We start from the raw sequence: 12456 nt of genomic DNA on the forward strand, positions 1-12456 counted from the left end.
TTTGATAGAGTTTAATGAAATTTAAAATTTAACGGATAAAATAATAGAGTTAATGAGATGATCTGTGGCTCTCCATTAATGAGATAAAATTCATTCTTTCGGAGATCGTCTAAATCTAAAATAATAAAGCGCTATCCTTTCATTTTAAGTGTATTTGAAGGTGAAGGTGCAGGTGCATGGAAATATATGTGCGGATAAGATGCAGGGTAACATAGCCTTGGCTTTTCTATAAAAACTACCAAATGGATAAACCTCAGGCTGCCTGAATAGATTCATTTAACTAAAACTCACCTTCTGCTTCTGCCCGTGAAAGTGTGGCCTCCACCTTCTTCTTTCACTACTCGAGTCTGTGTGCTACTGTGTGTCTCTGTGTGTGATCTTCTCCAATCAGGTATATCACTTCATCTTCTTCTGTAAATGCATACTACTTTACCGATCTTAATTTCTGCATCTCCTGATTCGCATATACGTAGTCCATTAATTTTAGGGTTGTATTTTAAGTATTTGTGAAACATAGATCTTCAAGAGCTGATGAATATCGATCTACCTTTCTCTGGCTTTATTTGATTGGATTAAATAAGATTAAGAAGATGTGTTTAGAAGAAGCTGAATCTAATTGGAAAATTTGAAAAGTAGTACAAAAAACGTATGGATGTATGATTAGCTAGCATCGTCAGAATGAGTAAATATAAATCCTTAGAAGTCGTACGATTTTTTCTTTCATTTCTTTGTTCTGAAAAGTATGCTTAATAAGCACTCTCTTTTTGTGCCATTAAAATCGCAACAAATTCCGTATGTATCTTAAAATAGTCAAATCTGAAGCGAAACTTGCTTCTCTGTTCATAATCATTATAGATTTGTTGATATAGCGTCAGTTTTGGTCAAACATATTCCTCTAATCCTCTTACTCTGTCGTGAAAGGTATTTGAGACATCACTTTGATAGTCAAAACTGTTTGGTCAAACATCGCAATACTCATGCGCATCTGGCATGGAATCATTTTAATTAGAAAGATTCAAAACAATTTGTTTATCGTTGAGGCTACTATCATCATACTGTTTGTTATTATTTAACTAGTGTTCAAATTGGGTGGAAGGACTATTGAAAGTGATTTGACCATCGGACTTTTCAAAACAAAATGACCATTCGAAGTGCACTTGAGCTCAGTTGTTTTAGTTTTCTTGGTCTATATATTAATGGGTATAGTGACACATCACAGATGTTGTAGCTAAAACATTTAATATCACATTTGACTTTTAGCTAAAAGATTTTTTTTTTAATCTTTTTGTGATGATAGTTAAAAAGAGGATATGCAAGGAGGAATCAGATCATTGGTGTCACATGGAAGCCTTGTGAAACAAGCAGTCCTCCAACATGTTCGTGTGATGAAGGTGAACCCCCTTCAATCACTTATGTTGTCACGCCATGAGTCAACTTCAGCTGCTCCTCGTATGGAAGAACATGGCTTTGAAAGCACCACCATTTCTGATATCTTGAAAGGAAAAGGAAAAGGTGCTGATGGCTCATGGCTCTGGTGCACCACTGATGATTCTGTTTATGATGCTGTCAAATCGGTATTCCACTCTTTCATTTCACACACACACACACACACAAAAATATCAATGGTTGAATTGAAAACATGTATATATTAATTGCAGATGACACAACACAATGTTGGTGCATTGGTTGTGGTCAAACCTGGGGAACAATCATCCATTGCTGGAATTATTACAGAAAGAGGTGACCCCAATTAATGTTATGATCACAACTTTACTACCTCTTTCTTGTTTTAGTTATAACAGTAACAGGTTTTATTTTCAGATTATCTGAGGAAAATCATTGTTCAGGGAAGATCTTCAAAGTCAACTAAGGTCGGAGATATCATGACTGAAGAGGTATATGTAGATATTAATTATTTTTCACACTACATATCCAATTAATCGGTTCATCCAGATTTATTAAAATATGTTTATGGTTGGCTGGTTGCAGAACAAACTTATCACAGTAACTCCAGATACCAAAGTTCTGAAAGCAATGCAGCTAATGACAGGTATATCTGTTATGTCTGTATGCATTAAGTCAAGAAAGATTAATGGATTTTTATTTTGGGTATTTGGCAGATAATCGTATCAGACACATTCCTGTGATTAGTGAGAAGGAGATGCTGGGGATGGTGTCGATTGGGGATGTGGTTCGTGCTGTGGTGAGTGAACACAGGGAGGAGCTCAACCGTCTGAATGCATTCATACAGGGTGGCTACTAAAGAAAGAAAATGCATATCATCATTTATTTATAAGAAGCTGCTGGAGTTGACCACATCAGATGGTTGCACCTTTTGTGTGTTTGTTTTTTAATAACATCTTAGGAGTCTGTAGATATTTTTAAAACGTTTTTTTTTATGGTTCTTGTACTGTTGTCGACGATGTTATGTTGCTCGATAGACTTGATAATAACAAAACTTTTGGATGCTTCAACCATTTTTATCTTTACTTTTATGTTTTATTTTGAAAAATAAAGGTTTTCTATTACTATTACGCTACTTTTTTATGACATAACTTACTATTAAACTTATATTTGTTAATAATTTTAATTGTTGTTATTGTAGGTCTAGCCGGTTTAGTTTAAGAAATACTATTAAGGGATAGAGACTTATGAGGGTAATTAGGTTTCCAGTTTGTCCGTATTAGGTCATTAAAGTTTTTTTTTGCGTATTAGACCAATATGGTTGTTATTACCGTTTAGAAATAATCAATTTTACCGGTTTCTTCCTGTTTAACCGGTAAAAAGGATTATTTTTATACGGTAATAACAATCATATTGGTCTAATACGTACAAAAAAAATTTTAATGACCTAATACGGACAAACTGAAAACCTAATTACCCTCCTAAGTCGTTAATCCTAATTTTAAAGACATTGAAAATATATGACCATCAAGTCATCAACAGTAAACTAGTTCGTTTAGAACTCGCGTCGTCCCATATCGACCAGAAGAAGAACCTGCTACTCCTCTATATGGCGAAGCTCTTCATCTATAGTCGTCCCTTCGGGGACATCTGATAAAATTGGAACGATACAAAGAAGATTAACATGGCCCCTGCACAAGGATGACACGCACAAATCGAGAAATGGTCCAATTTTTTTTAAACCCTTCGTCGTCTTCTCTGAAACCTTAATTCCCTTTTCAAATGCTAATAGAGTTCAATTGCAATTCTTACGTTTCACTAGATGAACTACTGAAGTCATGATCAGACAACATGTGGATTTCATGGTCAGATTGATCTTCTTGTTGATGTCTTCAACTATTTGTGGCAAGTAAGGGTGATATTTCTTTCTATAAAGTTTTCTTTAAGTTTTTTACTTTTCCTGTCATTAAGTTTCATGCTTTATAAACTTATGTTTATGTGTTGTATATAGTTTGTCTATGTTTGTTTATGTGCTGGTTTTTTATTCATTTTGCAACTTCAGTTTCTTAGTTCATGTTGTGGTTTTGCTGTTTATAAAATAATTGATAATAGGCATCTTTTGCAAGTCCCTGTCGGTTTTACATTTCCATTCGTTATCAAATGTAGACATTGATGAGAGGTATCAAAGTGAGATTGTTTTTGTACATATGGACGTGTTCATGTAAACATTTAAATGACAAAAAATAAGTTATTGATAAAATGTTACATATTTATGTAATGAAGATCATCAATCATATGAGTTTTTGGACTTGGAAATTCTGGAAGGGTTGTTTGGTAAGTTTAAATGGAAGCAACTATTTTCAGTCAAACAAGTCAGTCACATTGATTAGTAAACATGTTTTCTAAATAATTAGGGTTAATGACTTTGGAGGGTAATTAGGTTTCCAGTTTATCCATATTAGGTCACTAAGGTTTTTTTGTGCGTATTAGACAAATATTGTTGTTATTACCGTTTAGAAATAGTATTTTTTTTACCAGTTAAACAGGAAAAAACCGATAAAAAAGACTATTTTTAAACGGTAATAACAACCATATTATTTTAATACGCACAAAAAAAAACCCTTAGTGACCTAATACGGACAAAATGGAAACCTAATTACCCTCCTAGGTCATTATCCCATACTATTAAACTAACATTTGTTGTTCAAAAAACAACCATGACACCTCTAATCATTTTTCCAACCAATATCAAATTTTTGGTCATCTTTTCCAATCAATATAATTCCAGAGAAAGAAAGAAAACACCATTTCACTTGTTCATTTTTTTAAAAATAAAATAAAATATTACAAAACACATAGTCTCCTCTTTTTTTCCTTGGCAAAAATACTCGCCTCTGAACTTGAGATCCCTCCTACTGTAACTCACATATTTTCAGCTCTTTTGACGTATGTGTTTTGTAAAATGTAATATTTAATACTTATAATATTGTTTTATATATTAAATTATATTAATTAATTATAAATATAAAGTTTATTTTTTGTTTATCAAATTCATATTAAAATTTAAATACATATTGAAATTTTAAAACGCGATAACGTATTTTTTACAAAAGTTTATAGTTAAATGTTATAAATATAATCTTATTTATTTAATATTATTGTAATGAAAAATATAGATTATATATTTGTTAAAAGCAAATAAATAGAAGGGATGTGTTTGACAATTTATATAAGTTAGAAAAATTGAATATTTTTTTTGTGGATAAAATTGGGGTAAGAAATGAAGTATGGTTTGAGATGAAACACTATTTACCCTATTTCTTACTCAATTATTTTGGAAAAAAAATGGAAGTGGATTAAAGATGATCTTAAGGCATCTCCAACCCACCCCCAAACTCTATTTCTTCCCCCATTTCTTCTCCAACCCTACCTCATTTTCACCTCTATTTTTGAAGATATAAATAGTATGTCCCCATATATGGGGGCATACTACTTATATCTCCAAAAATGGAGGTGAAGTTTGGTTGTCAATTTTAGTCTCTCTCATTTTAATTTTATACATTTCTAGTTTATATTATCTACTAATTATAATTTAAATGTAATATTTGATATTTATAATATCATGTTATATACTAATTTATATTAATTAATCATAAATATATAGTTTAATTAGTAGAAGAGTGTATTTGACAATCTATATAAGTTATGAAATTGGAATATTCTAGGAATATATTTTTTAGGGTAAAAAATGGGGTAGAAAATGGAGTAGGGTTGGAGATGAAACACTATTTACTCTATTTTTTACTCCATTTATAGAGAAAAAAAATGGAGATGGGTTGGAGATGGTCTTATAACTCAAGAGGTTTTGTATTTATAATACTTAATTATATATTTATATAGTATTATAATATTTATATTGTTTTTAATAATATCATTTTAGACTTATATTACATTCAAACTTTTCTTAAATTAATAAACTAATAACATGATATGTGTATCTTTTCAATTTTTGCTTTATAGCTTCTTTTTGCATGCTTGTTTCAAAATAAAGCTTCGTGTTTTATGTAGGGATGTTCGTTTGAATGGATCAGTTTGATATGATCCACTTAAGTAAATCTAAATTGATTTTTGTTTTCAAAATATGAATCTGAATTGTCTAAACTAAATTCAAATCTTATCTGATCCGATCTAATCCAATTACAATTCGGTTGGATCGGTTTTTATAATTCGGTTTTCAAAAAGCATAACATTTTAAAACGACATATAGTTATAATATTATTTAATTTTTACAGGAGAAGCAAAAATAAATTGTTTAATTGTAATTTAAATTTTATAAACATCTACTAAGAAGGTATATTATAATTTAATATTTAATAGATAAAAATGTTTTGAGAGAAAATGCATATTGATTTTTTTTATTAGGCGAAATCTTTTGAATTTTTTTGAAAAAAATAAATTATAAAATTAATAAATAATTATAGATATATTAAAAAATAATAATAATAAATTGTTATTTGGTTTTTTTGGAATATTCGGTTCTTATTTTATAAACCAAAACCAATCCGAAATCCAAAATAATAATTTGGTTTTCGTGAAATCCAATCTAAAAGTCTTTATATTCAAACCAAATAGTCTAATCCAAATTGCCAATTGGACAATTCGGTTTTATATAAATAATGAACAACCCTAGTTTTATGTTTGTTCTAGAAAATGATTATTAGTGGATAATAAATTAATGACTATATAAAATTTGAGGGTGTTGGATCTTGGATATATTTTATTGTATAAAATAAGTATATATTTTATTAAATAGTATATAATAAATCAACTATTTAAAAAAATATTATATCATATAATTAAAATATCATGTTAAACCTGCAAATCTAATTTTAAAGATTTAATTATAAAGCGTCTATATTTTATGTGTATTATTGATTAAATTGAATTATATATGATTATAAGTTATTATAATTGTATATGACTATAAATCATTGCATAAATATGATTTTTTTAGTTTGTGTTGGTAAAAGGTGTGGTCCGACACATGAATTTTTGTTGTAGTTGCATCTTAGGTGTTGTTTGTTTTTCGTAAAAACCATTTTTCATGCATTTTATTGTTGCGCGGCACAGCACGCGCGCAACACTTTTTATTTTGTAACTGTTTGTTTTTTTGAAAGTCTTCAGAGTAAAAAACATATGCGCAGGTTCTATTTGGGGGCAACACTTGCATTGTCTCTTCCAACCTCTTTTTTTTTCTTGCTGAAATCTTGATAAACCTTGATTATATGTTGTTGAAATCTTATTGAATTCTTGTTTCACCTTCTTTTTTCCGTTTCTTTTTTTTTGTTTATTCTTGCTAAAAGATATTTTTCATTTTTTACTTGATAATTTCTTGCTGAAATATCATTATTTTTTTTGTTGAAATAACATTATTTTCTTAGTTGAAATATCATAATTTTTTACTGAAATATCATACATTATTAAATTTCGGTATTAAAAAACTATTTCGTTATATAAAATCAGTTTATTTTATTTTTTAAATATCTGCAGCAGCATGCAGATGTTAAAAAACAAATACACTTCTTATTACAGTGTGCAACCATTTAGTCCACCTCTTCTGCTACAGAGAATTATATAGATGGTCCACAGACTTCATGAATTTTTGTTCCGGAAAAACGAAAAACACTTTACATGTATATTTTCTTTAGTGGATACACCTTCATAGAAAAAAAATTATACTATGACAAAAAATCAAGTGGTGGCCCTGAAGACATCTAAACCCGCCGTTGGATAAAAAAAAAGTATTTAATATTTTATGATTTTTTTGATTTCTTTTCCATATTGTTTTCTTTATTTAGTTGTTATTAAATTGTTTAGTATTATTTAACGTTCACTTCAAATTATTGTAAATATGAATTTTGATTCAAAATAGTTTATGTGATTATAGAGTTTTATTTGGCATATCTTTTGATTTTTTTTTGTTTAATTCTAATTTTTACTTTTAGGAAAGAATATTATAACTTTTTAAAGATGCTCATGAATTGTTTTCTATAATGAAATTTAGTCATCGGTTCATTAACAACTTTTCTCCTAACTTGTTAACAATTAATTGTTAACAATTAATTCAGTTATTTTTAAAAGGAAAATTGAACTCGCAGTTATGTTGGTTATTCTCTAATCATTGCATCTATTCATGAAAAGTTGCAATTGTTTGGTATTTAATGCTAAAATACATGATGCTTGTCTTCATTTCACTTGAGAAAAAAGTTCTGTATTCTTCATATTGTCACATAAATGTTCAAAATCATATAAACGAGAAGAATGTGTAGGATCATCACCTACAATTTATAAGCACATCAACTAACTAGTGGGAGCTAATATTCTTTAAGGATAATGATTTTATCACGTCCTTTTTTATTTGGTTTCTGAATTTTCTTTTTAATATACTCTATTTCTAACATATAATTCAATACAAAATGCATCATATATTCATAACAACTTCACCTACTATTTTTAAAAGTTAAAAATATTTTAACAATATAAAATTAACTCATGATCTTTTGAAAGACACCTAATCTATAAAATATTCCTATACATGATCATTGAAGTGATAAAAAGAACAAAAAGGGAGATGAAATTAAACTAGTTGTCGGAGAATCTTCTTCTTTGCTTTTTATCTTTCAATCTCCAATCTTTCCAAAAACTTGTGTATAATGTAAATGCTTTCCTTGTTATCTTTACCCACTTGCTCCCCGATGCAAAAACTCCTTTCAAAATTTCCTTCTCTCCTTTTCTTTACCCTTTCGGCCTTTCAATACGGAGACCCATTACATAAATGATATCTCTTTAGTTTTTTCCTACAAAATATTTACAAGTTAAACATCAACCTTTCTAGCTTATTTTACAATAAATGCCAACGAATAATTCTAATAATAATAATAATAATAATAATAATAATAATAATAATAATCCTTAATAAATGAAAGCTTTTTTTGATACATGTAAATCTCTCATCAGTTTTGACACTTGTTATTTTATGGTATTTTTGAAATAAATATTATTTAATTGTAAATTTTTGGTTTGTTTCAATTTTTAAAATTAAAATCATATACTTATATATATAAAGTATTAAATATCATATATATGATATTAAATTGTAATAAATATGTTTCTTTCTTATTTTAAAGTTGTATATTAAAAATATTTTTTATTTACACTTTAATGTTTAATTCTTTTTTAAATCAACTCGTGTAATATACGGGTTTCACACCTAGTAATAATAATAATAATAGGACATAACACAGAAATATTTGAATTTTCAAATATTTGATCACTATATTTAGCATCAAAGTTCAACATTGAATTTTCTTTATGAGTATCTTATCAAGTAAATAACTTTATGCAACAATAATGGAGGAGTTTGATAACACGTGTTTAATAAGATGCCAAAACATAAAAATACATGATAGGTTGGGTTTTTATATGTATAGTCCCCCCTCCCCCACACACACACCAAATTCAAAACCGTATTAACTTAAAATACATTGTGGGTCACTATCAACTGATTTGGACCCAATTAAGATCACATATAATCCAAATTGACATTTTCATTAAAAAAAAAACATAAATTGCATCTACATATTCGTTTCGTAAGACAATGGAGACACAAACATACTAACAAACGTAATTACATTATTTTATTTTTGTTATTAGTAAGGTATTATAAGTTTTCAGTATAAGATCATAACATAAAGACAAAATTTCACGATTAGTACATGTTTGTGAACGATATCACTTTGAGGACAACTATTAAGTATGATATATCGTTGGTTCTCATGGTTTAATTTTATTGCGTGGATCTTTTGTTAAATTCATCGGAAATCTTGATGACCTTTGACCATTTATTGATCCAAAAACAAATCCGTACAAAAGCATTTTCGTGAAGACCGAGGCTAGGTGGGAGGATGGAAAAGGTTGTGCTTGCTAGAATATCTTCAATTTTGTTGTAGGTAATCCGAAGGGAACGAATAAAAACATCTTGTCAATCAAATGTCAAGTCATTTGTAAAACATGTCATCAAAAGCGTGATGATTGATGATGTGTGTAATAATGTGAGTAGGTTGTTAAAATGAGTATTTGTGATATAGTGTATGAATAGTAGTCTGTCAACCAATTATATATTCGTTCAATGTAGAATGTATATAGTCGTATAATGCAGAACGATAGTATGTAATTTATCCTATGTAAGTTTGTAATGTCTATATTTTCTATCCGAAGATATAAAGGATCTCAAGTTTATAAGTAAATACAAGTTTCTTTTCTATTGTATTTTTTGAAGTTTTTTAACTTTTCCAAATACCAAATAGCAGACCAAAAGCACCATACACACGTAACAATCATGCAACAAAAAATGAAACCAGGATGACCAGCGTGGTAAGGACAGTCGTTAAATTTTATCTAAAATAAACAACTTTGGCCCCCTAAAGAACAATAATATTAACAATTTGCACTCGTGGCCCCTTCCATACATTTTCTACTCGCGTTTCCACGTTTCACGTTTTAGATGATATGCAAACTAAACAAACATCCATTTATAGCAAAAACAAAATGAAACAAAAATTAAATAAACCACTAATAATTCAACATCATCCTCAAACTCCATACAATAATCCAAACAACACGTGTTCCCTAAAATTAAAACATCCTTTTTCAAACACAATTACCAAAACATTAAAAAACTTACCTGGGCCCACTGGTTTTCTGTTTGGCTTTTTCAATCAAAGGTCTCAACTGCTTCTTCTCCGCGAGAATCTTCAAAAAATTAAACAAAAACGGAATATAATTATGCTTCCTCCTTATATTCTCTGTCCTCCATTTCTTAAACTTCTCCTCCTCCACCAAAATCTTCTCAGTCGCACTTTCAATCCCAACATTCACTTCCAACAAAGACTTATTCAACGCCTCCACATTACCACCATCCACCACCCTCTCCGCCTGCAACGCCGCCAGCTGCTGCAACAACCGCTCCCTCCTCCTCTGCAACTCCTTCAACTCAACCGTATACATCTCCTTCCTGTTCTTTATAATCGCCATCAAATTAAACCGTATCTCACTCTGTGAATACCTCTCAATCCTTTCCTGGATCACGGGCTGCACCAGTTTCAGCCAGTCCATGTCACCTTGTCCACCCGAACACTGGCCCAAACTTATTGGGCCTTCTTTGAGCCCATCAAGCTCGTATAGAACCCCGTCCACGGGAATGTAGCTGATGAAATGGTACACGTCATCGTCTTTTCCCGCGGATTTTTGTTCGTCCGGGATGAACGGTTCGGGCCTCGCGAAACTGTTGTGCGCGGTTCGGATCGCGTCGCTGTTGTTGATCGCGAGCCCTTTGAGCTCCGGAGGAAAGTTTTTTGAAAAGTCTTTTAATGCGGATAATTCGGGCCCGATGTCGACATCTGGACAGTTCATCAGAATTGAAAGGATCGCTTGCGTGGCACATGCGTTGTTGATGACCTGGAAAATGTTGTTATTATATATATTTTTTTATCGATAATAGAAATTGTAAGTATGTTGATGTAGGTATGTTGCTATTGACCTGGCTGGCGAAAAACAAATTAGGGTTTGGATCTTTGATAACGAGACGTTCGTCTTTTTCACCAGCACGCCATTTAAATAGGAATATCAACCCGTAAACCGGCCTGTTGATTTAAGAAATATGATAGAAATATGAGATTTGAAGAAACGAATCAAAGAATATAACTAGGATGAATTTGAAAGATGTACCTAAGACTGTTTAGAGAATCAAGATCTAAAGAATATAACTCTTCAACCTGCATACACAATCCATTTAATTCGGTTTGTGTTTTTTTTGTTTATAGACATTTATAACTGCAAATATTACCTGCACGCCTTTTACTTGCATTTGTTGTATAAGTTCGGTAAAAACACCTATAAAAGAAGATGATGGTTTCGATTACAACCAACTAAATTTCAAAGCTTAAACTAATGGAACAGATACGTAATTTTGAGTATGAAACAAGTTCAGTCCATTATTTGCAAAATGTAAAGATTAATATGGTTCAAACATGTCTCTAGGTTTTCAAGGATTAGTGACAACAATTCTATTAAACAGCCTGCATTAATCTTGAAAGGCATATGCCTTGTTTATATGGAGAACAAGAATCCAGAAGAGCAACATACCAGGATCAGACTCAATGGTGCACCAAGACATGATGTCAAATAGAATCTGCAGCTACAGAAAAACACAAATCATCAATTAACTCGTTTAAGTAGTTAATATGGCATCAAAGTTTCTTATACTTCTACTTCTAATTGTTACGTGTATGCCCAATAAAAGTAACAAAGACTGTAAAACTCATGGAGCATATAAATAGAAGCAAACAAGGTTACCAGATGCAACTCTACGTTTAACTGCAAAAACAAGCTAAACGAAAAGTTGTTTACTATTTACCACTTCATAAATAAAGCCAAACCACTGATTACCCAATTTCCACGATACCTGACCTTACTCGCGTCAAAATTACATTGTTACATGAAGGACCAAACCCTAGAAACAAAATTATTGATTTCTATTTGAACATAATTGAATTAATCCAGCTTCAGTATGGCGTAGTAAGATTTAGATAATTAGAGCAAACTATTTATATATACAACGCAAATTAGATGCGATTACTGTCTTTGTGCTTACATACGGCAAATCTGTATAGAACTTTTTTTTAAAAATCAATCTTAACATATTATAAGTAAAAATAGAGAGATTATTAGTCAAAATATAGAGGCTTGTCGTGCATTAACGTATGAGAGTTTAGATACCTGTGTTTCTAATGGAGAACTGAGACGGCTATGGAGGATGCGTGTGGGGGAAGAATTAGCAGAAGATTAAAAGGGGGAAGAAAGAGTATGGATCCGAATATATCTTACGGGTTTTCTTGAAACGGGTCTATACTCTTCCCGATGGTTTAAACTTTAAAGGAGTATTCATTTTTTTTTCTTACCGTATAAGTATTTTGTACAGTTTAGCCACCAAAA

General features: G+C 30.4%; 2 protein-coding genes and 1 non-coding gene across 4 annotated transcripts; 2 read left to right on the forward strand and 1 right to left on the reverse strand.

Moving 5' to 3' along the window:
- Nucleotides 1-252: 252 nt before the first annotated feature.
- Nucleotides 253-2477, forward strand: CBSX3 (Cystathionine beta-synthase (CBS) family protein). The gene is made up of 6 exons (XM_079018894.1): nucleotides 253-391; nucleotides 1298-1574; nucleotides 1659-1740; nucleotides 1822-1895; nucleotides 1990-2050; nucleotides 2121-2477. Exons 2-6 carry the CDS (start codon nucleotides 1311-1313, stop codon nucleotides 2261-2263), a joined length of 624 nt encoding a protein of 207 aa, XP_078875020.1. The 5' UTR covers nucleotides 253-391; nucleotides 1298-1310; the 3' UTR covers nucleotides 2264-2477.
- A 561-nt stretch (nucleotides 2478-3038) lies between these two features.
- LOC145077413 (U6 spliceosomal RNA) lies at nucleotides 3039-3141 on the forward strand. Its single transcript, XR_013693158.1, has one exon. It is a non-coding gene; the product is annotated as a U6 spliceosomal RNA (small nuclear RNA).
- Nucleotides 3142-10009: 6868 nt separating this feature from the next.
- On the reverse strand, nucleotides 10010-12380 carry UCH2 (Peptidase C12, ubiquitin carboxyl-terminal hydrolase 1). 2 transcript variants are annotated; one of them, XM_079020608.1, is made up of 6 exons: nucleotides 12241-12380; nucleotides 11608-11659; nucleotides 11309-11355; nucleotides 11191-11237; nucleotides 11003-11105; nucleotides 10010-10920 (listed from the first exon to the last, which is right to left on the reverse strand). In XM_079020608.1, exons 2-6 carry the CDS (start codon nucleotides 11636-11638, stop codon nucleotides 10144-10146), a joined length of 1005 nt encoding a protein of 334 aa, XP_078876734.1. In that variant the 5' UTR covers nucleotides 11639-11659; nucleotides 12241-12380; the 3' UTR covers nucleotides 10010-10143. The 2 variants fall into 2 exon arrangements, with proteins under 2 accessions (XP_078876734.1, XP_078876735.1); XM_079020609.1 differs by having other exon boundaries at nucleotides 11608-11653; nucleotides 12241-12340.
- Between the last annotated feature and the right edge of the window lie 76 nt (nucleotides 12381-12456).

Source organism: Lactuca serriola, chromosome 9, assembly GCF_051521515.1.
Source record: "Lactuca serriola cultivar US96UC23 chromosome 9, Lser_US96UC23_V15, whole genome shotgun sequence".
Lineage (NCBI taxonomy): Eukaryota > Viridiplantae > Streptophyta > Magnoliopsida > Asterales > Asteraceae > Lactuca > Lactuca serriola.